The sequence below is a fragment of the Pelobates fuscus genome, chromosome 5 (assembly GCF_036172605.1).
Source record: "Pelobates fuscus isolate aPelFus1 chromosome 5, aPelFus1.pri, whole genome shotgun sequence".
In the NCBI taxonomy this organism is placed as follows: domain Eukaryota; kingdom Metazoa; phylum Chordata; class Amphibia; order Anura; family Pelobatidae; genus Pelobates; species Pelobates fuscus.
Window position 1 is genome coordinate 273,706,952 of NC_086321.1, and position 23,582 is coordinate 273,730,533.

Sequence of the window (23,582 nt, forward strand, 5' to 3'; positions counted from 1 at the left end):
CAATAAACTAGCATAGCAGCTAACTTTTATTTTTTAGAAAATATATTTTGCCAGGATTCCTACAAGAAAACTGATCAGCAAGGTCACCACTCAGTTCTTACATAGGTTTCAAACTTTTAAAGCCTTTCTATTTTTGCTTTATTGATGCAGCATTAGGAATAAATGGATATATAACTGTCCTACCAAATGACCTCAAGTAGCGTCATGTCCTTCACAGCTTGGATTTTGTATTCTGAAATCAAATTCCTCATGGCATGGCATGTCATCACATGCTTAGAGATAAATTATCAGTGTTGTGACATCCCACGAATCACCACTGTTTTAATTAAAACACTGGTGCTTCTGGTTAGGCTTTAAACGCTCTACATGGCTTAATCTCCTGATCTATCCTGAGTAATCATGAAATGTCAGTGGAGCAAAGCTTTGCTCGTTGTGGTCTACTATACCAGATGGGTTGGACGTATTTCAATATGAAGAAACCCTTGCAGTCTATTCCCAGACCGAAGAGAACTTGTTGGGAAGCAAATACCATATATACTCGAGTATAAGCCGACCCGAATATAAGCCGAGGCCCCTAATTTTACCCCAAAAAACTGGGAAAACTTATTGACTCGAGTAGAAGACTAGGGTGGGAAATGCAGCAGCTACTGGTAAATTTCTAAATAAAATTAGATCCTAAAAAAAATTATATTAATTTAATATTTATTTACAGTGTGCGTATATAATGAATGCAGTGTGTGTGTGTATGAGTGCAGTGTGTGTATGAGTGATGCAGTGTGAGTGTGTGTGATAGCCGTGTGAGTGTGTGTGATGCAGTGTGAGTGTGTGTGATGCAGTGTGAGTGTGTGTGATGCAGTGTGAGTGTGTGTGATGCAGTGTGAGTGTGTGTGATGCAGTGTGAGTGTGTGTTGCAGAGCCTTGGTGGGGGGTGGGCATTTTTTTTATTTTTTATTTTTTTTAAATAATTTTTTTCCAATTATTATTATTATTAAAATATTATTTTATTTTAATTTTATTTATATTTAAAAAAAAAAAAAATTCGTCCCCCCTCCCTGCTTGATACATGGCAGGGAGGGGGGCTCTCACTCCCTGGTGGTCCAGTGTAGGAGGGGGGCTGGCAGGGCTTTTACTTACCTCTCCTGCAGCTCCCTCCTCCTCCGCGCCGGTCCGGTCAGCTCCCCTGTCAGCTCACACTAAGTCTCGTGGCCGCACTATGACCCCGCGGCTCTCGCGAGACTTACACTGGGAGCTGACAGAGGTGCTGAACGGACCGGCGCGGAGGAGGAGGGAGCTGACAGGAGCTGCAGGAGAGGTAAGCGCTCGCTGCCAGCCCCCAGTCTGTATTATGGCAATGTAAATTGCCATAATACAGACATTGACTCGAGTATAAGCCGAGTTGGGGTTTTTTAGCACAAAAAATGTGCTGAAAAACTCGGCTTATACGGTACTTTGTTTAATTCATAATTTGATGTTCTCTTCTACACGTCTACTTGCTCCATTACATTTGAACACACAGATTTTTCAGAAGTCAGTATAGTTACATAGGCTGAAAAGAAATGCGTGTCTATAAAGTTCAGCCTTTCAGTTTTATGTCTAAGGTGCCAGAGATGTTTCTGACCAAACTATATCTACATATATTACTAAAGAATTTGGAGAGTATGAACTCTTAATTGACCGCAGCAGCTGTACAGGCTAGAGCCAGAGAATACATATTGTACTTTGTTAGAGAAACACGTTCTCTGTGATGTCTCTAAAAATATCTAAGTAGTGTCAGATATTCAACAAACACATTTTCAAATTATACCTTCATTGGTAGAAGATCTGGTTACTATTATTTTTAAAACAGATGAGGTCAAATAGGAAGGATCTATGATGACCTATAATAGGGACAACTTTTTTGAGGAGCCAGCAACGTACATTGTAGGTCCAGGTTTTACATAATGCCCATTCGTAAACAAAATACAAAATGTCCTAAATATTAATATGGAATATACACATCAAAAATGAATATATCAATGAATTATCCATTACAAAGACTTTCTACCTTATGGACAAGCATAATTGTGGCATTTTATACATTAAAATGCCAAAGGTGTCCATCTAGGTTACATGTTTAACATTTTCCTGGGCCTGAGATGGATTTGGAAAAAATAAGCATGCCACCAGTTCAAACTGAATTTTTTTAATTACATTTAAGCCAGGAGAAATTTCTTGAACTTGTAAAGACCTGTCAGTGATGCAATCATTTCTCAATGAAGAGTATATTTAGAGTAAATAAGCAATAAAATTAAAGTAACTACTAGGTGCAATAAAAGCTGTATGGCAAACAAGTATTCTATACTTTCTAAAACATTAGGGTAGACACAAGTAATGAAAAACACGAACTAAAAGAAGTATTTTAAAAACATAGCTGTAGGATTTGAATAAGCAAATATTGTAAACATCAATGTATACTATACAAAAGCTAAACATGTGTGATGGCAATGGCTTCTTACAAGTTGTACTGTTGTAACACAACTAGAAACACTTTAAAAAGTAAATAGTCTGATCTTACAAATCTAATCCTAATTAAGTTTAGATTATGCAAAACATTATTTTTAATGATAACTATAAAAATCTGGCTATGGTACCCATTTGACAATCAGACATTGAATGATTACAGCAGACAACAATATACCCAAAGTTCAACTAATTGAATACTAAAAGTTTAATATGTTACATTTAATGTAGTGTTTTGGTTATAGTTTTTTTTTGTTTGTTTTTTAAACCCCTTTTTGGCATTATGCTCCTGGATTGATAAAGGACTGTATATAGGAATTACTCTCAGAGTAGTAACTTGAACGTTGTATATACACATGTATTAAATAACAAAAAAGAAAATGAAAAAAATAACACTGTGACCTTCCTTCTATGCTCCAAAAAAGTGATGGTTTAAAATGTGCATTATTCTATTCACTGTACCTGCTTCGAAGATAGTGCAAGGACTTGGTTTAAATAAACTGAGTATTTAGCATAGGTGCCAGGAAACTAGTTTCCCCACATTGAAGAAGAAAAAGCAGCAGGGTCATCTGAAAACAAGGGCAAAGTTAATTTGTCATGTTCATATGATGCAAAGTCAGCCACTTTTAAATAGCTTATCTTACAATTCTGAAAATATTGTCAGACGAAGGAAGCACAGTAATGCACTTTATTGTGAAATATAAACCAAATAAATTATTAATTTTTTTTTTTTAATAGTTGGTTTCCTTACTCTGACAGAAAAAAAAAAAAAGTTATTTGCACATGGGAGGTGAATGCAATAAAATAAAGTGGTCATGCCAATACAACAATTATATTTTATACCTGTTTTATAGCAAATATGGAGTGGTGTTTAATTGGATTGCTTTCCATTTGTCAAAGGCATGAGTAAAGTACAGTATCCTCTCATTTTACAAGGAACAAGGAATAAGGAGTGCTTCTTACTTAACCATCATGGGACAATCAAAGTTGGGTTATGTATTAAGACTTATATTGAGCTCTCAATATATTTCTCCTTTGTGGCTGGATTTAGCATTTTATTACTTATGTAAAGACAATGGGAAAAGGAAATAAGAATATCTTAGAAATTAGTTTTGTATAGAATAAACCTTGTCTGTCTCTTAAAGATATAATGGCACTGCTGCTTTGCTTTTTTATAATAGAGCTAAATTATAAACTAAAATGCTTGTGTTTACAAAAACTGTATAAGCCTATTTTGCACATAGGCTGCTCTTAAACAGTTCTACTTAACATTTAAAGAGTAAAGCATTTCAAGAACAACTCATACAAAAACATTTGTAATTTTATATATTGGCACCATTAACCTGCACATAAAAAAAACCCTGAAAATAAATAGACCGAATGGTGAGCACTTTACACAAAAAATGGAAAAAAAACTTTGATCCCTCGACTACAAAAAAATGAACAAACTGGCAGTATAATTTGCTAGGAAATCCCAGTCCTGCTCAGAAGAGTTTCAACAGAAGCTCGTATGTTGCATTTATAATCCCCCAGGATAAAATAGAGCGATGATAATTCAAATGGGCACCACGAAAAAGATGAGTCAGTTTCCCATTACGCTCTGTCCATATTGTTGTAAAGACTTTTCCAAAAGATATGAACTCGCCTCCAATTTGTGACTGCATACGCGCTTTGACCACATTAACAGGGAAAAACAGAAATCCCAACATGGCTCCAAGCAGTCCACCACAAACAAAATCATTGATTAAGTTAGCGCTGTATGTCTTGGTTTCAGGCAGGCACTGCTTGATTGGGTGACGTAGACCAAAGAATAGTGCATTACTAGGTCCATTTCTGATTAGTATAGGAATGAGCCCACGATAATATTCTCTAATGCCATACGGTCGGAGCACTTTGAAGGCCTGGAAAGTATTTGTGAATCGGTCGTGGTGCTTGTAATCCTGCAGCAGGGTTTGCACTCTCTCAAAAGGTGTGAGAAGGGCTTCAGTGGTTCCTGCAAGGATTGCTGCTACACTTCGTGTAACAAGCTCTGGGGAATTGGTGTGCATTAGCAGAAGACTTGAGAAATCCTCATAAAGGCCAAACATTAATGCAAGAGTTGTAGTTTTCTGCATGAGAGGAGGGAGTATTCCACGGTATAAGTTCCGAATCCCATCCTTTTTGATCTGTAGAACTGCATCTCTGGTTCTCAGTCCATACAACTGCTGTCGAAAGAGCACTTTTTGTATTGGAAAGGTAATTACTATGTTTGTAAACGCTGCACAATAGCCACAAACATAATGTTTCCCAGAGCTAACCTTTACTTTGCAATGCTTTAAATCTTGCTTTGGACTAGTAAGAATAAGGTCGCCTTTCCTTTTCTCATGGGCATCTGAATCCATCATAAAGCTAAATAGTTGCCTGTTGTCACTAGGCAATTTATCAGTTTACCTGCAAAAATAAAGACAAAACATATTAACAGCTCAATTTAAAATAATATTCTGTGCGCTCCTTTAATGAAAATCACTTTTTGTGAAAGGTTGACAGTGCGGTTGATCAATGAGTTCAAAGCAGTAGATAAAAAGGAGAAATGTAAATAAATGGCTATCAAAATATAAAAAGCTGCCAATATTTAAAAACCCAGAGCAGCCACATAACGCACACAAAAACAGCGAATCCTAATTACAGAAAAAGGGTTGAAGTTTGAATAAAAACATTCCTATAAACGATAAATGGAAATAAATAAGCTCCAAAAAATAGACTTTCATAGCAGTAAAAACAACTATGGATTAACCATAAACGCCGCGCTGTGAGGGATACAGGGAGCAGGTATATGACATGATTCATATCCCCGCCTCCTTCACACAGTCTGCGGCATGTGTACTTGTGTGCAGTGTTAGCGTTGGAATGCAGGGGTGTACTTGTGTGCAGTGTTGGTGCTGGAATGCATACATTGCCGAACACAGACCCGCAGGTACAGCCAGGCCAATGACCCGCAGGTACAGACACTGACACAGTGCCATCATGTGTGCCATGCTTGATTGGTCTGCCTGAACGCACTTTTAACCGTACAAGCCAACACGCTCTCATCAAGGGAACCAGGAGTGCTGAAACCTCTTTACATGGATTGTGTGAATGGTAACTTTTTTTTTTTTTTACCATAGTTACATAGCTGAAAAGAGACTTGCGTCCATCAAGTTCAGCCTTCCTCACATATGTTGTTGCTGTTGATCCAAAAGAATGCAAAAAACCTAGTATGAAGCGCTTCCAATTTTGCCACAAACTAGGAAAAAATTCCTTCTTGACCCCAAAATAGCAGTCAGATGTCTCCTTGGATCAAGCAGTTATTACCCCACTAATTAGAAATTATATCCTTGTATGTTATGTTTTTGTAAGTATTTATCCAATTGCATTTTAAACATCTGTAGTGACTGACAAAACTACCTCTTCAGGCAGAGAATTACATATCCTTATTTCTCTTACTGTATAAAAACCTTTTCTTTACCTTAGATGAAATCTCCTTTCTTCCAGCCTAATTGTGTGACCTCGTGTCCTATGTATAGCCCTGTTTATGAATAGATTTCCAGATAAAGGTTTTTACTGACCCCAAATATATTTGTATAAAGTTATCATATCCCCTCTCAGGCGCTGTTTTTCCAAACTAAACAGATTTAATTTTTTTAACCTTTCTTCATAACTAAAAAGCTCCATTCCTTTTATCAATTTTGTAGCTCGTCTCTGGACTTTTTCCTAGTGCCATAATATCTTTCTTTAGAATAGGCGCCCAAAATTGCACAGCATATTCAAGGTGTGGTCTTACCAGCGATTTATAAAGAGGCAAAATTATATTTTCATCCCGAGAATTTATGCCCCTATTTATACATGACAAAATCTTACTGGCTTTAGCAACTGCAGATTGACATTGCATATTGCGGTCTAATTTGTTGTCTATAACAATCCCCAAATCCTTCTCGTGTGTGGTTATCCCTAATTTGCTACCATTTAGTGTGTAAGTTGCTTGTGCATTCTTAACCCTGAAGTGCATAACTTTGCATTTCTCTATGTTAAATTTCATCTGCCATTTTAGTGCCCAGTCCCCCAATCTATCCAAATCCATCTGCAGCAAAGCAATATCCTGCTCACATTGTATTACTTTACAAAGTTTTGTGTCATCTGCAAACACTGATACATGGCTTTCAATGCCTATTTCAAGATCATTTATAAATATGTTAAATAGAAGTGGTCCCAAAACAGAACCCTGAGGGACACCACTTACCACTTTTGTCCAGCCTGAAAATTTACCATTAATTACAACTCGTTGTACTATATCCTTAAACCAATGTTCTACCCAAGAACAAGAATATTCATCTAGACCAATTTCTTTTAGTTTGAAGACTAACCTATTGTGAGGAACCGTATCAAATGCCTTGGCAAAATCCAAGTAGATCACATCCACTGCAACACCCGGATCTATACTCCAATTACTTCTACGTAGAATGCAATTAGGTTAGTTTGACATGACCTATGTTTCATAAAACCATGAAAGAGAGCTTCAAGATCAAATAAAGTCAAGGCTGATGCTGAAGAAATGTCTCCCGTTTCAAATGTATTATTGTCGGCTAAATATTTAATGCTGACTCAAACAACCAAAAAAAAAAAAAAGATGCCGTTTAGATCAAGAGTACTTTCGATAGGAGGGAGTTATTGGTTTTTACATTTTGAACTAGGGATGAAAACAAAAAAAACAAAACAAAAAGTTAACTTTTCATAATCTTCTTTTTGTTACAAAATATAGTTTTGATTATTCCGTTAACCCCTTAAGGACGGAGACAATTGTACAACCATAATTCACCTCTTTCATTTAAGTGTACCTACACTATACTTATATATTATATATCATTTTGTTAAAGAGAAACAGGGCTTTCATGTCATATCAAATATTCATATATGAAACAAATTTAATATGAATAAAATCTAAAAAAGTGAGAAATGAAGAAATGTTAATTTATTTTTTAGGACGGCATAGAACGCCACCCCCCGATGATCAAAGCAGCTCCACTTTACCCCAGGGAAAGTATCCACTCCAGCTCTCCCAAAGGTTAAATTAAACAAATAATTTGTTAGTGTGTGGGAAAACTTGTGAGTGTTGCAATATCAGTGTGTGTGTCTGTCTGTCTGTCAGTGAGTGTTTCAAATCAGTGTGAGTGTCAGTATTTGTGTCTCAAATCAGCAAGTTTGATTGCGTGCATCATCAATCTTAAAGGGACACTATAGTCACCAGAACAACTACAGCTTATTGAATTTGTTCTGGTGAGTAGAATCATTACCTTCAGGCTTTTTGCTGTAAACACTGTCTTTTCAGAGAAAATGCAGTGTTTACATTACAGCCTAGTGATAACTTCACTGGCCACTCCTCAGATGGCTGTTAGAGATCCTTCCTAACAGCCTAACAGAATGCAACCAAACATCCAGTGTCTCCTCCCACTGCATGCAGACACTGAACTTTCCTCATAGAGATTCATTGATTTAATTCATCTCTATGAGGAGATGCTGATTGGCCAGGGCTGTGTTTGAATCATACTGGCTCTGCCCTTGATCTGCCTCCTTGTCAGCCAATCCTATGGAGAAGCACTGTGATTGGATCAGGCTACCACTTCTGATGATGTCAGCAGACTGCTTGTTTTTCTGAGTCAAACAGCATGCAGAGTTACAGCTTCAGGCTTGAATACAGTAAGATTTTGCTATATTTATGGAGGCATGAGGAGCCCAGAGAGGCTAGATGGTGGTTTTAACACTATAGGGTCAGGAATACGGGTTTGTGTTCCTGACCCTATAGTGATCCTTTAAATTTGCAGTTTATAATCCAGCTCCTACCATCAGAAAGGCTATTCCTCTACGGGACCTAATTTTTTTGCTATCAGGACTTTGTGAACATCTGTTTGGGCCTTTGACCTCATGCAATGTCAGCATTCTCTCCTGGAAAACGTTATACTGAGTGGCCATCACCTTAGTCAAGAGAATGGGAGAGTTGCACAAATTGTTTTAAATGTATGTTTCTAAACAAAATAGCTCTATAATTTTAACCTATTAACCCCTTAAGGACAGCGTCAGTTGTTCTGATCAAAAGAAAACAAACAAAACCTGGAATTTGCGCTATATGTTCAACCATAATTTAACTCTTTCTTATTAAGTACACCCACACATATTTTGTTCAGGAGAAACATTGCTTTCATTGCACATCATATATTTAGATATGAAACATTTAATATGAATAAAATAAAAACTGAGAAATTAAGTAATTGTTATTTTTGAAGTTCTGCATGGCATTTTAACTGTTAATATCATAATACTGTTAGTTTTTACTGCAATAAAGTCCAAAAGTACCCACTATGTAAATGCTTTATGGTGTTTTGGAGAGTTACAGGGTCAAATATAGGGCTTTCCCCTTTTTCATTTTTACACATTGGAATTTGCCAGGTTGGTTTGCTGGACCTATGCTACCTATGGAACTATATGGCAGTCTAGGAATGAAAATTATCCCTAGCATGGCATACCATTTGTAAAAGTAGACAACCCAGGGTATTCAAAATGGGTGTATGTCCAGTCTTTTGTAGTGGCCACTTGGTCACAAACCCTGGCCAAAGTTACCGTTCATATTAATAATACATACAATAGGTGGAGCACACATCAGTAGGTTTCTAAAAGAGAAAACACAGCATCATAGTGTAAAATGTAAAAATAAGGTACAATAATCAGCAGCAGAGCAATATTACTCACAAGCCTAGAGCCAATATAACATATGGCTCTTACGTGCAGCGCAGTGGGACTCTTAATAGGATGTCCCCATCCTTCTTGGTATTCCTCCTTAAATGGTAGGCAGGCAGCAGTAGGAAATAGCAATACTCCAATATGTTGATCCAATACGGAGACTTTATTGCAAAAGATGGAAATAAATTTTCCCAATTAAAAATCAGAGTATAAAAGAAAAAACAAAACAATAAATCTGTAATAGACAATATTGTCCAGATAAAAGTTCAAAATGTAGACTGTATATTTTGAACTTTTTCTTTTAATTGGGAAAATTTATTTCCATCTGCTGTGTTTTCTCTTTTAGAAACCTACTGATGTGTGCTCCACCTATTGTATGTATTATTTGTATTTCTATGCAAGTGGTAGAAGGGGTTTCCACTTAGGTGGTCTGTAGCTGTTTAGCTACCACACACACTTTTTTTTCTCACTGTATATCTATTATTTTGTCACTTTACCGTTCATATTAGTTTTTTGCTTTTTCACACAAAGAATGCACTTTCATTGATTATATCGTCATACATATTTACTGCTATAAAACACTCATATTTGTGTTCAGCGATGTCTCATGAGTAAAACAGTATCCTGCATGTACAGGTTTTATGGAGTTTTGGAAAGTTACATGGTCAAATATAGAGCTTACCCATTTCATTTTTTTCACATTCAAATTTGCCAGATTGGTTATGGTGCATTTGAGACCGAGGCAGCCCAGGAATGAGATTAACCCCCATTATGGCATACCATTCACCAAAGTAGACAACCCAGGGTATTCAAAACTGAATAGGTCTAATCTGTTTTCGTAGCCACTTAGTCACAAACTCTAGCCAAAATTCACATTCATATTTGTTTTTTGCATTTCTCACAAAAATAAATCAATAAAAAAATGCTTTTTTTGTACTTCATGGACACAAGCAAGTTTGACATTTTTGCTATGTGTTCATCCACAATTTCCATCTGTCTTTTATTGTACCAACACATATAATATGCCTTTTTTTTAAAGGACAAAAGGGGCCTTAATTTGGTGTGACATATAGAAACATAGAAAGAGACACCCTCAGGGCACTAGTGTCAGGAAAACCACTTTGTTTTCCTGACACTATAGTGATCCTTTAATGTATTGGTTTTGGGGTCTATAGCCTGTCCCTTCAGGCTTTTCAGTATAAATACTGCCTTTTCAGAGAAAAGACAGTGTTTACATTGCTGCTTAGTAACACCTCTCATGGCCGTCACTTAAACCACGCTTTGCATAGAGGCCTCAGGTGACTTTCTCTCGGAGCTCCAGACAGTAGTGCAAAGTAATGGTTGGCTAAGTCTGATATGTCTGGCCAGTCTAATACTCCCACAGACTCACACTAGATGGACACAATCTCATATAAGTTATCGCATATGGCAACCTAATATGTAGATTTGAGAACTACCCTAAGCTTATGATACCAGCTTGTCTTTTTATATGTCTATATATTCACATATTTCCCCTTTGTTGTTTTTGTTAACCCTTTCTGTCCAACCAAAAACGCACAAATCTAGTCACAACAGAGCAGTGGGCCTAACATGTCACTCGCAGACACTCGATCATACCCACGCAATGCTATAACCACACTAAGCAACATGCACCCATGGGAGTCAGCTAGCTCATATAGATACACTATACTCTATTTGCCCTCCCACACTAGGCGTACACCACGCACTGTAACACGGTTGATTTGTAGATTCAGCTATTATATCTAAGGGGACAGAAGGGGAGGCTGGCCAGCAACTACATATACTGGTCCCAGACATGGACACTACACTACGCAACCTTATTGCTTTAACCATAACCTCTTAACCTATAATAAAAAAAATTGTGCAAGAACTTTCAAATACCCTAATAGTTTACTTTGTTGATATGTTATGCATGAGGAATGCCGTTGGGGTACCTTGTGCCTGTTTGTAAACCTATAATTGCACTGCAAAAAAAGATTAATTGTCTCAGCCATGGACCCAGCCACTGTGTGGGGAAAAAGGTGGGTAATGTCACCTTTCACATGCAATCAGAAGGGGACTGGTCACGTAAACAGACACACACACAGACATATATGAGTGTTGAAACAATCGCACTCTTTAGACTTAGTTGAAGTAGTAAAATGTAGCTTTTATTTATTTGTTTCAGCTCCAACATGGAGCTTTCATCAGGATAGGTAACATACATTTTACTACTTTAACCAAGTCCCAGGAGTGCGATTGTTTCTACACCCACATCTACCTTTGCCACAACCAGCACCAGGCACTACAAAAGTCTTCTTGGAGTGCAAGTTACTACGATAGAGATAGCATACATACACACGCACGCAGACAGAGGCGCACGCAGACACACACTTACACACAGACAGACACACACACACTTACACACTCAGAAGTAGAATTTTTAAAATTATTTTGATTGAAACTCAGGCTGGACTGGATAGGCAGGGCGTGCGAGGGAGCAGAGCAGGTAAATTACAGCTTTCTCCCTTTCCGCCCAGCTACATTCCACATGCCTCTGCTCTCCCACAGTGTCCGGCCAGCTGACCGCCTCTGCTCTCTCACGCCGACATATCACAGACATCAGGATAAACTTCCTAGACGCCATGGCAACCTAGGATTTGTTGAGCCCTGAGAGAAGAATACATATCTATTACAGCATTATCGAAATAAAATATAAAACCAAAAAAAATATAAACATTTGTATTATTTAAGTGTTCTTAAAGAAACACTGCAAACACCATAACCACTACCACACACTGTAGGTGCACTCTCATTGAGAATGGTTATTTCCCTGTGAAGAGACTGACAGTCTTGGGGGGAAAAGGGGGGGGGCTTGCTAAGGCTGCAGCCTTTGCAAGCTCCTTTAAAAATTATACCCCCAATGAATACAAGCATGAAAAATATACCTACGAAACAGTGATTTTCTTTTTTCTTTTCTTTTTCATTTGGGCAGTGGAGTGTTCCTATAAGCCAATATTGAATATCCGGTTTATTTACATCTATACACAACTCTGGAAATGTCAAATGGATTAGACATTCCATTATTATATAGGACATTCTGTGCTAACCAGTTGTTTAGATTTGATGTGGCTTTAGGTTTATTGCCTGCTTATTGGGACTCGTTGGGACCTATTGGGACCTGTTTGTCTGGCAATCTATCTTGGCCAGAAGGGCTGGACATCTAAAATACAAGTATATAACCAAGTAAAGAAAAAAATTAATTTGAGAGAAAAGGCACCTTTCCAAAGTAAAGAAAATGACTGCCTTAAAATGACTATAAACCGTGTGTGTGTGGGGTTCAAAGTCCATACCTCAACAAGATTGAAATGCTATGGCGGGACCTTAAGAGAACTGTGCATAAACAAAAGCCTCAATGAACTGAAGCAAAGTTGTAAAGAAGAGTGGGACAAAATTCCTTCACAATTATTATTCTCCAGGAATAGAAATATCATGGTTTATTGAAAATCATATAATGATCGCTGTAAAGATAACTTCCAAGAAGAGATCATCTTCATCCACAGTCATAATTCAAATGCTGAAATACTACTACAAAAATCCTTGTTCTGTAAAGATTTGCAGCCAGATAGTAGATCACAAGATACGGTAATTAAATACAAATCTGCACATCAAAGATTTATCTGGAAATATATATTTCTGTGCCTATAAAAGTTGATTTTTAAGGAACACTCCTAGCACCATAACCATTAAAATGTGGTGTATTGATTATGGTACTTTGGCAACCCCTCCTGTTTTAGAACCTTTGGACTACTTTCCTGGGATTTGCCAAGTGCCACTCCCTGCCTCTCTGTAGGCCCCTGGAGAGCTTCTGTTAGCTCATCTGAGCTAAGCACTTCAGTACCGTGCCAGCTCAGTGGCAGTTGATTGCTGGCAGTGCCCAGGCAATAAATCAAACCGTTTTAAAGTTGTCATGTACTGTACATGAGGGGAGCACCAGGGCATTCTTGCCACCATAACCACTACAGCAAGCTGTAGTGGATAACATGCTTGGAGTTCCCCAAGTTTCCACCCAAGTAAACACTATTGAAGAGGGGGCAAAGAGTTAATAGTTATTACACGGGGGGGTGTTAATAGTTATTACACGGGGGGGGTGTTAATAGTTATTACACGGGGGGGGTGTTAATAGTTATTACACGGGGGGGGTGTTAATAGTTATTACACGGGGGGGGTGTTAATAGTTATTACACGGGGGGGTGTTAATAGTTATTACACGGGGGGGTGTTAATAGTTATTACACGGGGGGGTGTTAATAGTTATTACACGGGGGGGTGTTAATAGTTATTACACGGGGGGGTGTTAATAGTTATTACACGGGGGGGTGTTAATAGTTATTACACGGGGGGGTGTTAATAGTTATTACACGGGGGGGTGTTAATAGTTATTACACGGGGGGGTGTTAATAGTTATTACACGGGGGGGTGTTAATAGTTATTACACGGGGGGGGTGTTAATAGTTATTACACGGGGGGGGTGTTAATAGTTATTACACGGGGGGGGTGTTAATAGTTATTACACGGGGGGGTGTTAATAGTTATTACACGGGGGGGTGTTAATAGTTATTACACGGGGGGGTGTTAATAGTTATTACACGGGGGGGTGTTAATAGTTATTACACGGGGGGGTGTTAATAGTTATTACACGGGGGGGTGTTAATAGTTATTACACGGGGGGGTGTTAATAGTTATTACACGGGGGGGTGTTAATAGTTATTACACGGGGGGGTGTTAATAGTTATTACACGGGGGGGTGTTAATAGTTATTACACGGGGGGGGTGTTAATAGTTATTACACGGGGGGGTGTTAATAGTTATTACACGGGGGGGTGTTAATAGTTATTACACGGGGGGGTGTCAATAGTTATTACACGGGGGGGTGTTAATAGTTATTACACACGGGGGGTGTCAATAGTTATTACACGGGGGTTGTCAATAGTTATTACACGGGGGGTGTCAATAGTTATTACACGGGGGGTGTCAATAGTTATTACACGGGGGGTGTCAATAGTTATTACACGGGGGGTGTCAATAGTTATTACACGGGGGGTGTCAATAGTTATTACACGGGGGGTGTCAATAGTTATTACACGGGGGGTGTCAATAGTTATTACACGGGGGGTGTCAATAGTTATTACACGGGGGGTGTCAATAGTTATTACACTGGGGGTGTCAATAGTTATTACACTGGGGGTGTCAATAGTTATTACACTGGGGGTGTCAATAGTTATTACACTGGGGGTGTCAATAGTTATTACACGGGGGCGGTTAATAGTTATTACACGGGGGGCGGTTAATAGTTATTACACGGGGGGCGGTTAATAGTTATTACACGGGGGGCGGTTAATAGTTATTACACGGGGGGCGGTTAATAGTTATTACACGAGGGGTGTCAATAGTTATTACACGGGTCACACTGGGTGTGTTATTAGTAGTGTAGCACGGGGTGTACAGGTGCAGCTCACCCCACATTCAGGATTTCCCGGGTGTGTGACAGGTCACCCAGTGACATATGTGCTCTGTGCCCCCGCACTGTCCGCCATGTCTCCCTGGACATTCCCCCTCGGTGACAGACAGGAGCCGCCCTTGGCACTCACCCTCCATTCACACCGGCCTCACTCCTCCAACCTGCCGGCCAGTGACAGTTACGAGGTGGGAGGGGCTGAGACTTCTTTTTTTACTTCCGGGCGCGAGTGCCGACGATGGCACCCTCTCGGCCAATCAGAGGCCTCACAGGGGTGAATGAACGCGCGTGCGTGGGCTGGTAAGGTTCATTGTCACCTTCATCGGCCACCTCGTCGTATTGCGCATGCGCGCTTTCGAACCAATCAGGCGAATGCTGTAAGGCTCACACGCCCTCTGCAGGTCGAAGGAGGGAATGAATATTAACAAACAAGGACAGTGTAATGTAAATGAAGTGACAGACAGGGGATTTTTTTTATTAGCTCAGCGGTTTTAATGTTAGAGGAGAACTGTCACCTCAACACAATTTTTTTAATATAATAATTATTTCTTCAAGTTTTGAAAGGAAATATATTCTTTGTTAAATGAAGTAGATGCGAAAAACTCAAATTTAATGACACATTTGCACGTAACGTGGGCGTAGAGTGAGCTAATTGTGGTGTTTTGTGTAAGTAGGTCGGTTTCAGTTGTATTGTGTTTGTGGTGTAATATGTGTGGCTGAGGGACCGAAGAGAGTGAGAGTGCATGTTTGTATAGGAGGCGTAGTGTGTACCAGTGGCGGATCCAGGGAAGGGGGCAACGAGGCATTTGCCCCCCCGAGAAAACCAACGGTCTCCCTCTCCCCTGCCAGCACATGCAGGTGCCAGCCCTGCAATGTGCCTTCACGGACCAGAGGGGAGATCAGAGATCTCCCTCCCCGGTCCGCAGGCACCGTGCGGGCAGCCGGCCGGGAGGGAGGGAGAGAGGACCCTGGAGCTCATCCTGTAGCTCCTCCGGGTCCTTCTCTCACGAGCACGGAGCGTTGCCGGTTACCACGGCAACGCACCGGATCTTGCGAGAGTGAACTCTAGCCCTGGAGTTACGGGCTAGAGTTCACTCTAACCACTGGAACCACCAGGGATTCTCCACGGACTACCAGGGATCAAGATGTGTCCCCCCTCCTCCCTCATTAAAGGTAAGAAGGGAGGGGGGACATTATGTATATTCATTTTATTTAAATTAAAAAAAAATTGTAAAAAAAGCCCCCCTACCCTTCTTATCAAACACACTCACACCCTACACACACAAATTGCCCCTCCCTCCTCACACACATATACTGCCCACCATATACACACACATTGCCCCTCCCCCTCAGACATATATACTGCCCCCATATACACACACATTGCCCCTCCCCCTCACACACATATAATGCCCCCATATACACACACATTTCCCCCACACACACAGCCCCCCACACACATACACATACTGCCCCCATACACACACATTGCCCCTCCCCTCACACACATATACTGCCCCCCATATACACACACATTGCCCCTCCCCTCACACACACATACTGCCCCCATATACACACACACTGCCCCTCCCCCTCACACACATATACTGCCCCCCATATACACACACATTGCCCCTCCCTCCTCACACACATATACTGCCCCATATACACACACATTGCCCCTCCCCCTCACACACATATACTGCCCCCATATACACACACGTTGCCCCCCCACACACATACACACACTACCCCATAAACACACAGCTCCCCCACACACATACACACTGACCCACATACAGACACTGCCCCACATACACACAATGCCCCCCACATAAACACAAACTGCACCCCACATACACACACACTCCACCCCACATACATACACACTGCCCCACATACACACACTGCCCACATACACACCCTGCCCCTCATGCACACTCACTGCCCCTCATACACACACACTGCCCCGCATGCACACACTGTCCCCCATACACACACTGCCCACCCCACACATACACTGCCCCATACACACATTGCCCTACACATACACTGCTCCCCATACACACATACACTGCAATCCACACACACATACTAACCCACACATACATTGCCCCCTAACACACACACTGCACCCCTGACATACACTGCCACCCTCACTCACACACTGCAACCTTCACACACACACACACACTGCCCCCCTCACACACACACACTGCACCCCTCACACATTGCACCACTCACACACACCACTGCTCTTATGCCCTACTACAGCCCCATTTCCAAGCAGACCTCCCCCTCACACACATATACTGCCCCCATATACACACACATTGCCCCTCCCCCTCGCACACATATACTGCCCCCATATACACACACATTGCACCCCACACACACAGCCCCCCCACACACATACACACACTGCCCCATACACACACATTGCCCCTCCCCCTCACACACATATACTGCCCCCATATACACACACATTGCCCCTCCCGCCTCACACACATATGCTGCCCCATATACACACATTGCTCCTCCCCCTCACACACCTATACCGCCCCCATATACACAAACATTGCCCTTCCCTCCTCACACACATATACTGCCCCATATACACACACATTGCCCTCCCCCTCACACACATATACTGCCCCCATATACACACACATTGCCCCACACACACAGTCCCCCACACACATACACACGGCCCCCACACACACACAGCCCCCCACACACATACACACACTGCCCCACATACAGACACTGCCCCAAATACACACACACTGCCCCCAACATACACACACACACACTGCCCCACACACATACACACACACTGCCCCCCCACATACACACACACTGCCCCCCCCACACACACTGCCCACATACACACCCTGCCCCCCATGCACACTCACTGCCCCTCATACACACACACACTGCCCCACATACACACACACTGTCCCCATACACACACTGCCCCCCCACATACACTGCCCCCAATACACACATTGCCCTACACACACACTGTCCCCCCATACACACATACACTGCAATCCACACACACACACTCTGTCCCCCATGAACACACTGCCCCCCACACATACGCTGCCCCCATACACACATTGCCCTACACATACACTGCCCCCCCATACACACATACACTGCAATCCACACACACATACTGACCCACACATACACTGCCCCCTAACACACACACTGCACCCCTGACCAGTGGCATCTCTAGGATTCATTTTTAGGGGGGGTACAGGGTGGGCCAGGGACAAAAGTAGGGGGGCACATTCAACCCCGCCCTCGCTGCAGTTTGACCCCGCCCCTGCCGCATGTTAAGCCCCGCCCCCGACAAAATGTGTTGTTTTTTGTTTGTTTTTTATAATCCCTGGTGGAGGATTCATTATTTTCCTTTGATACAGTGCCATAGTTGCCAACATTTGAAAAAAATTCCAAGGACATTTTGCAGCACAGCTATCAATTACTGTCTGTGTATAATATCCCTGGACAGTCAGTGCTCTCTGTATAATACAGGGTTGTGTGTATAATAAATTGGGACAGTCAGTGCTCCCAGTATAGTGATGCTCTCTGTATAATACATGCCTGTGTGTGTAATATCCCAGGACAGTCAGTGCTCCCTGTATAGTGCTGCTCTCTGTATAATACAGGTCTGTTTGTGTATAATATCCCAAGACAGAGAGCAGCCGTATACAGGAACACTGACTATCCCGGGATATTATACACACACAGATCTGTATTATACAGAGAACAGCACTATAGTATTCTACATATAGCTGAGCATATACCCCATGTCCCAATCTCTAGACTACTAGTACCTGTCAACAGCAGCTCCCAGACATGTGTAACAGGGCTAAAGTGTGCGGCAGCTCACACAGATGATTCAACTGTAAAGCGCACTCGCTGGCAGAGCCAAACTGAGAATCCAAAGCAGCCCTTGAAAAAAATGTATGCAATTTGTAAAAGTCAATATGTATATATTGTACAGTAAGCACACAAGCTCACTGACATGCGCAAATAGGCTTACTGACAGACAAAACTCTCTGACACACACAAGCTTACTACAGACAAACTCACTTGTATAAACACAAGGCTTACTACAAAGAAGTTCAGGGACACACACAAGCTCACTACAGACAAGCTCACTGGCACACACATGCTCACTAAATAGAAGCTCACTGACACACACAAGCAGTACCATCTTAACAGCGTTAAGGGCCCCCGGGCAAAGCAGTGCACTGGGGCCCTTCCTACACAACAACAATCACAGGAATAAACATTTTAATTATTGATAGAATGCTGAGTACATACACACAGTACACTGAATACATACACACACAAACACACACACACAGATTTCTGAATGCACACAGACTACTGAATGCACACAGGTGTTGCTGAATGCACACAGGCTGATTTATACACGTACACACAGACTGCTGAGTCCATACACACACACACACAGACATACAGACTGCTGAGTCCATACACACACACAGACACACACAGACTGCTGAGTCCATATACACACACAGACTGCTAAGTCCATACACACACAGACTGCTTAGTCCATACACACACACACAAACTGCTGAATCCATACACACACACACACACACAGGCATACAGACTGCTGAGTCCATACACACATGCAGACTGCTGAATCCATACACACACACAGACTGCTGAGTCCATACACACATACAGACTGCTGAGTCCATACACACACACAGACTGCTGAGTCCATACACACACACACACACACACACACACACACAGACTGCTGGCTCCATACACACATAGACTGCTGAGTCCACATACACACTGCTGAGTCCATACACACACACACACACACACATACACAGATTGCTGAGTCCATACACCCACAGACTGCTGAGTCCATACACACGCACAGACTGCTGAGTCCATACACACACACACACACACAGACTTCTGAGTCCATGCACACACACAGACACACACACAGACTGCTGAGTCCTTACACACACACAGACTGCTGAGCAGGGCTGCCATCAGAAATGTTAGGGCCCCTGACACAGCTCAAGATCTGGGCCCCCAGGGCCAGCCCCGAGTCTGCCCACAAGGATGAAGTGTGTGTGTGTGTGTGTATAGTGGATGTAGAATGTGTGTCATGGATGCAGTGTGTATAGTGGATGCAGTATGTGTGTAATGTATGTATGCATGCATTAGATGCAGAGTGTGTGTGTAGTGAATGTGAGTGTGTGTTTTTGTAGTGGATGTATTGTGTATAGTGAATGTAGTGTGTTTGTAGTGAATGTAGTGTGTTTGTAGTGAGTGCGAAGTGTGTTTAGTGAATGTAGTGTGTGTGTGTGTGTAGTGCCGTGCGTGTTTAGTAAATGTATTGTGTAGTGAGTGAAACGTGTGTATAGTGAATGTAGTGTGTGTGTGTATGTGTGTAGTGCAAAGTGTGTTTAGTGAATGTAGTGAGTGCAGAGAGTGTATAGTGAATGTAGTGTATGTGTAGTGCAGAGTGTGTCTAGTGAATGTAGTGTGTGTGTGTAGAGCAAAATGTGTATAGTGAATGTAGTGTGTGTGTGTGTAGAGCAAAGTGTGTTTAGTGAATGTAGTGTGTGTGTGTGTATAGTATAGTATAGTGATGTAGATTAATTTAGAAATAAACAAATATGTTTAAATGTCTATCTGTTCCTGTCCAAATTTGAGATGATTAAATTGCGTATACGCAGAAGTAATTCAGACTGACACACGGAGTTCAGGTTAAAATAACTTTGAGGAAATTTATTAGCATCTGAAGAAAAAGTGGGCTCGCAGGCCCTTATAAGGGGGGTTTTGCATCATCATTGATTATCAAGATATCAGTAAATAAACATCATTAATTGGATTAATTGTTAAGTGGCTGTGTCAATGTCCACCCATCAATACGATTAATTGGCTCAAAAACTAAGTGGTTAGCTAGGTGTCCTCCCACCGAGAGGTGGTATTGTTCTGGACACGGGTGTGGACGGAGCACGAGGCTTACTCGGTGGAAAGGGGGGCTTGGGCGTCATTTTGCGTAGTTAGTGATGTCAGTCTCGTGGTCAGGTGCAAGGTTCTTTTATGAATAGAACATTTCATTAGGCCGGCGTTCTCATGGCCTTCATATTATACTATGTTGCAAATTACAGGAGATTCAGCAATTCCGGGGTTAGTCATGTCTTTATAGAAAATACAGTCTCTATTCATTACACTAAATGCTGTTAGGAAATTCTGTCATGTAATGTGGACAAAATGGAGGGTTTGTCATAATGTGAGGTTATGTGAAATTAAAATGGAGTTAGTACAATAATTCAATACAGGTTCAATAAAGATTTTTAATAATTCTACATCAATAGTATAGTTACACAGCTGAAAAGAGACTTGCGTCCATCAAGTTCAGCCTTCCTCACATTTGTTTTTTGCTGTTGATCCAAAAGAAGGACACAATTTTGCAACAAGTTGGGGAAAAAAATCCTTCTTGACCCCAGAATGGCAGTCAGATTTATCCTTGGATCAAGCAGTTATTACCCTACATTTAAAGATTATATCCTTGAATATTCTGTTTTTGCAAGTATGCATCTAGTAGCTGTTTGAACATCTGTATGGACTCTGATAAAACCACTTCTTCAGGCAGAGAATTCCACATCCTGATTGTTCTTACAGTAAAAAAACCTTTCCTTTGCCTTAGACGAAATCTTCTTTCTTCCAGTCTAAACGCATGGCCTCGTGTCCTATGTAAAGTCCGGTTTGTGAATAGATTTCCACACAATGGTTTATATTGGCCCCGAATATATTTGTATAATGTTATCATATCCCCTCTCAGGCGACATTTTTCTAAACTAAATAGGTTTAAATTTGTTAACCTTTCTTCATAGCTGATATGTTCCATTCCTTTTATTAATTTTATAGCCCGCCTCTGCACTTTTTCTAGTGCCATAATATCCTTCTTTACAACAGGTGCCCAAAATTGCACAGCATATTCAATGTGTGGTCTTACCAGTGATTTATAAAGAGGCAAAATGATATTCTCGTCCCGAGAATGAATGCCCTTTTTCATGCATGACAATACCCTACTGACCTTGGCCACTGCTGATTTACATTGCACATTGTTGCATAGTTTGTTGTCTATAACAATTCCCAAGTCCTTTTCGTGTGTTGTTATCCCTAATTCGCTTCCATTAAGGTTATACGTTGCTTGTGTATTCTTTACGCCAAAGTGCATAACTTTGCATTTTTCAACATTAAATTTCATCGGCCATTTGAGTGCCCAGTCCTCCAGTCTATCTAAATCCCTCTGCAGCAAAGTAATATCTTGCTCACATTGTATTATTTTACAAAGTTTTGTGTCATCTGCAAACACTGAAACATGACTTTCAATGCTGTCTTCAAGATCATTTATAAACATGTTAAATAGAAGGGGTCCCAGAACAGACCCCTGAGTGACACCACTTGCCACCTCTGTCCAGCTTGAAAATTTACCATTATCGACAACTCTTTGTACTCTGTTTTTAAGCCAATGTTCTACCCAAGAACAAGCATTTTCATCTAGACTGATTTCCTTGATGTTGAACACTAATCTTCTGTGTGGAACTGTTTTAAATGCCTTGGCAAAATCCAAATAGATCACATCCACTGCAACACCCTGATCTATACTTCTACTTATTTCTTCGTAGAATGTAATCAAGTTAGTTTGACATGACCTGTGCTTCATAAAACCGTGCTGATTTTTGCAGGGGTCAAGTCCTGGGTAAAAAAGTGCAGGAACTCACCCAAGATCCACTCCACTCCCCGCCCCCTCCCCCTCCCGTCCCCACCCCCGCCCCACCCCCAAAAAATGATACGCTTGTATGCAGGGGCTGAGTAAGGGCACGGGGCTGAGGAGGGGGACAGAGGCTGAGGAAGAGGGACAGGGGCTGAGGAAGAGGGACAGGGGCTGAGGAAGAGTCACAGGGGCTGAGGAAGAGGGACAGGGGCTGGTGCTCGTATGCAGGGGCTGAGTAAGAGCACTGGGCTGAGTAAGGTGGACAGGGGCTGAGTAAGGTGACAGGGGCTGAGGAGGGGGACAGGGGCTAAGTAAGTTGACAGTGCAGTGGAAAAGGGACAGGAGCTTAGGAGGGGGGGGGGGACATGGGTTGAGGAAGGGGCCATGGGCTGAGTAAGGTGGCAGGGCTGAGGAAGAGGGACAGGAGCTTAGGAGGAGGGGGGGCATGGGCTGAGGAAGAGGACAGGGGCTGATGAAGGGAGCAGGGGCTGATGAAGGGAGCAGGGGCTGAGGAAGGGAGCAGGGGCTGAGGAAGGGAGCAGGGGCTGAGGAAGGGAGCAGGGGCTGAGGAAGGGAGCAGGGGCTGAGGAAGGGAGCAGGGGCTGATGAAGAGAGCAGGGGCTGATGAAGGGAGCAGGGGCTGAGGAGGGGAACAGGGCCTGAGTAAGAAGACAGGACTTGAGGAGGGGGGCAGGGACTGAGGAGGGAGACAGGCACTGAGTAAGGGGACAGGACTTGAGGAGGGAGACAGGCACTGAGTAAGGGGACAGGGACTGAGGAGGGGGACAGGGACTGAGGAGGGGGACAGGGACTGAGTAGAGGGGGACAGGGACTGAGTAGAGGGGGACAGGGACTGAGTAGAGGGGGACAGGGACTGAGTAGAGGGGGACAGGGACTGAGTAGAGGGGGACAGGGACTGAGGAGGGGGGTAGGCACTGAGGAGGCGGGCAGGCACTGAGGAGGCGGGCAGGCACTGAGGAGGCGGGCAGGCACTGAGGAGGGGGGCAGGCACTGA

The 23,582-nt window shown here is 42.0% G+C and overlaps 1 protein-coding gene across 2 annotated transcripts; it reads right to left on the reverse strand.

Moving 5' to 3' along the window:
• Positions 1-1,965: 1,965 nt before the first annotated feature.
• On the reverse strand, positions 1,966-14,962 carry SLC25A51 (solute carrier family 25 member 51). Of its 2 annotated transcripts, none has more exons than XM_063455321.1 (2): positions 14,897-14,962; positions 1,966-4,929 (listed from the first exon to the last, which is right to left on the reverse strand). In XM_063455321.1, exon 2 carries the CDS (start codon positions 4,881-4,883, stop codon positions 3,984-3,986), a length of 900 nt encoding a protein of 299 aa, XP_063311391.1. In that variant the 5' UTR covers positions 4,884-4,929; positions 14,897-14,962; the 3' UTR covers positions 1,966-3,983. The 2 variants fall into 2 exon arrangements, with proteins under 2 accessions (XP_063311391.1, XP_063311392.1); XM_063455322.1 differs by lacking the exon at positions 14,897-14,962 and adding an exon at positions 14,765-14,840.
• Between the last annotated feature and the right edge of the window lie 8,620 nt (positions 14,963-23,582).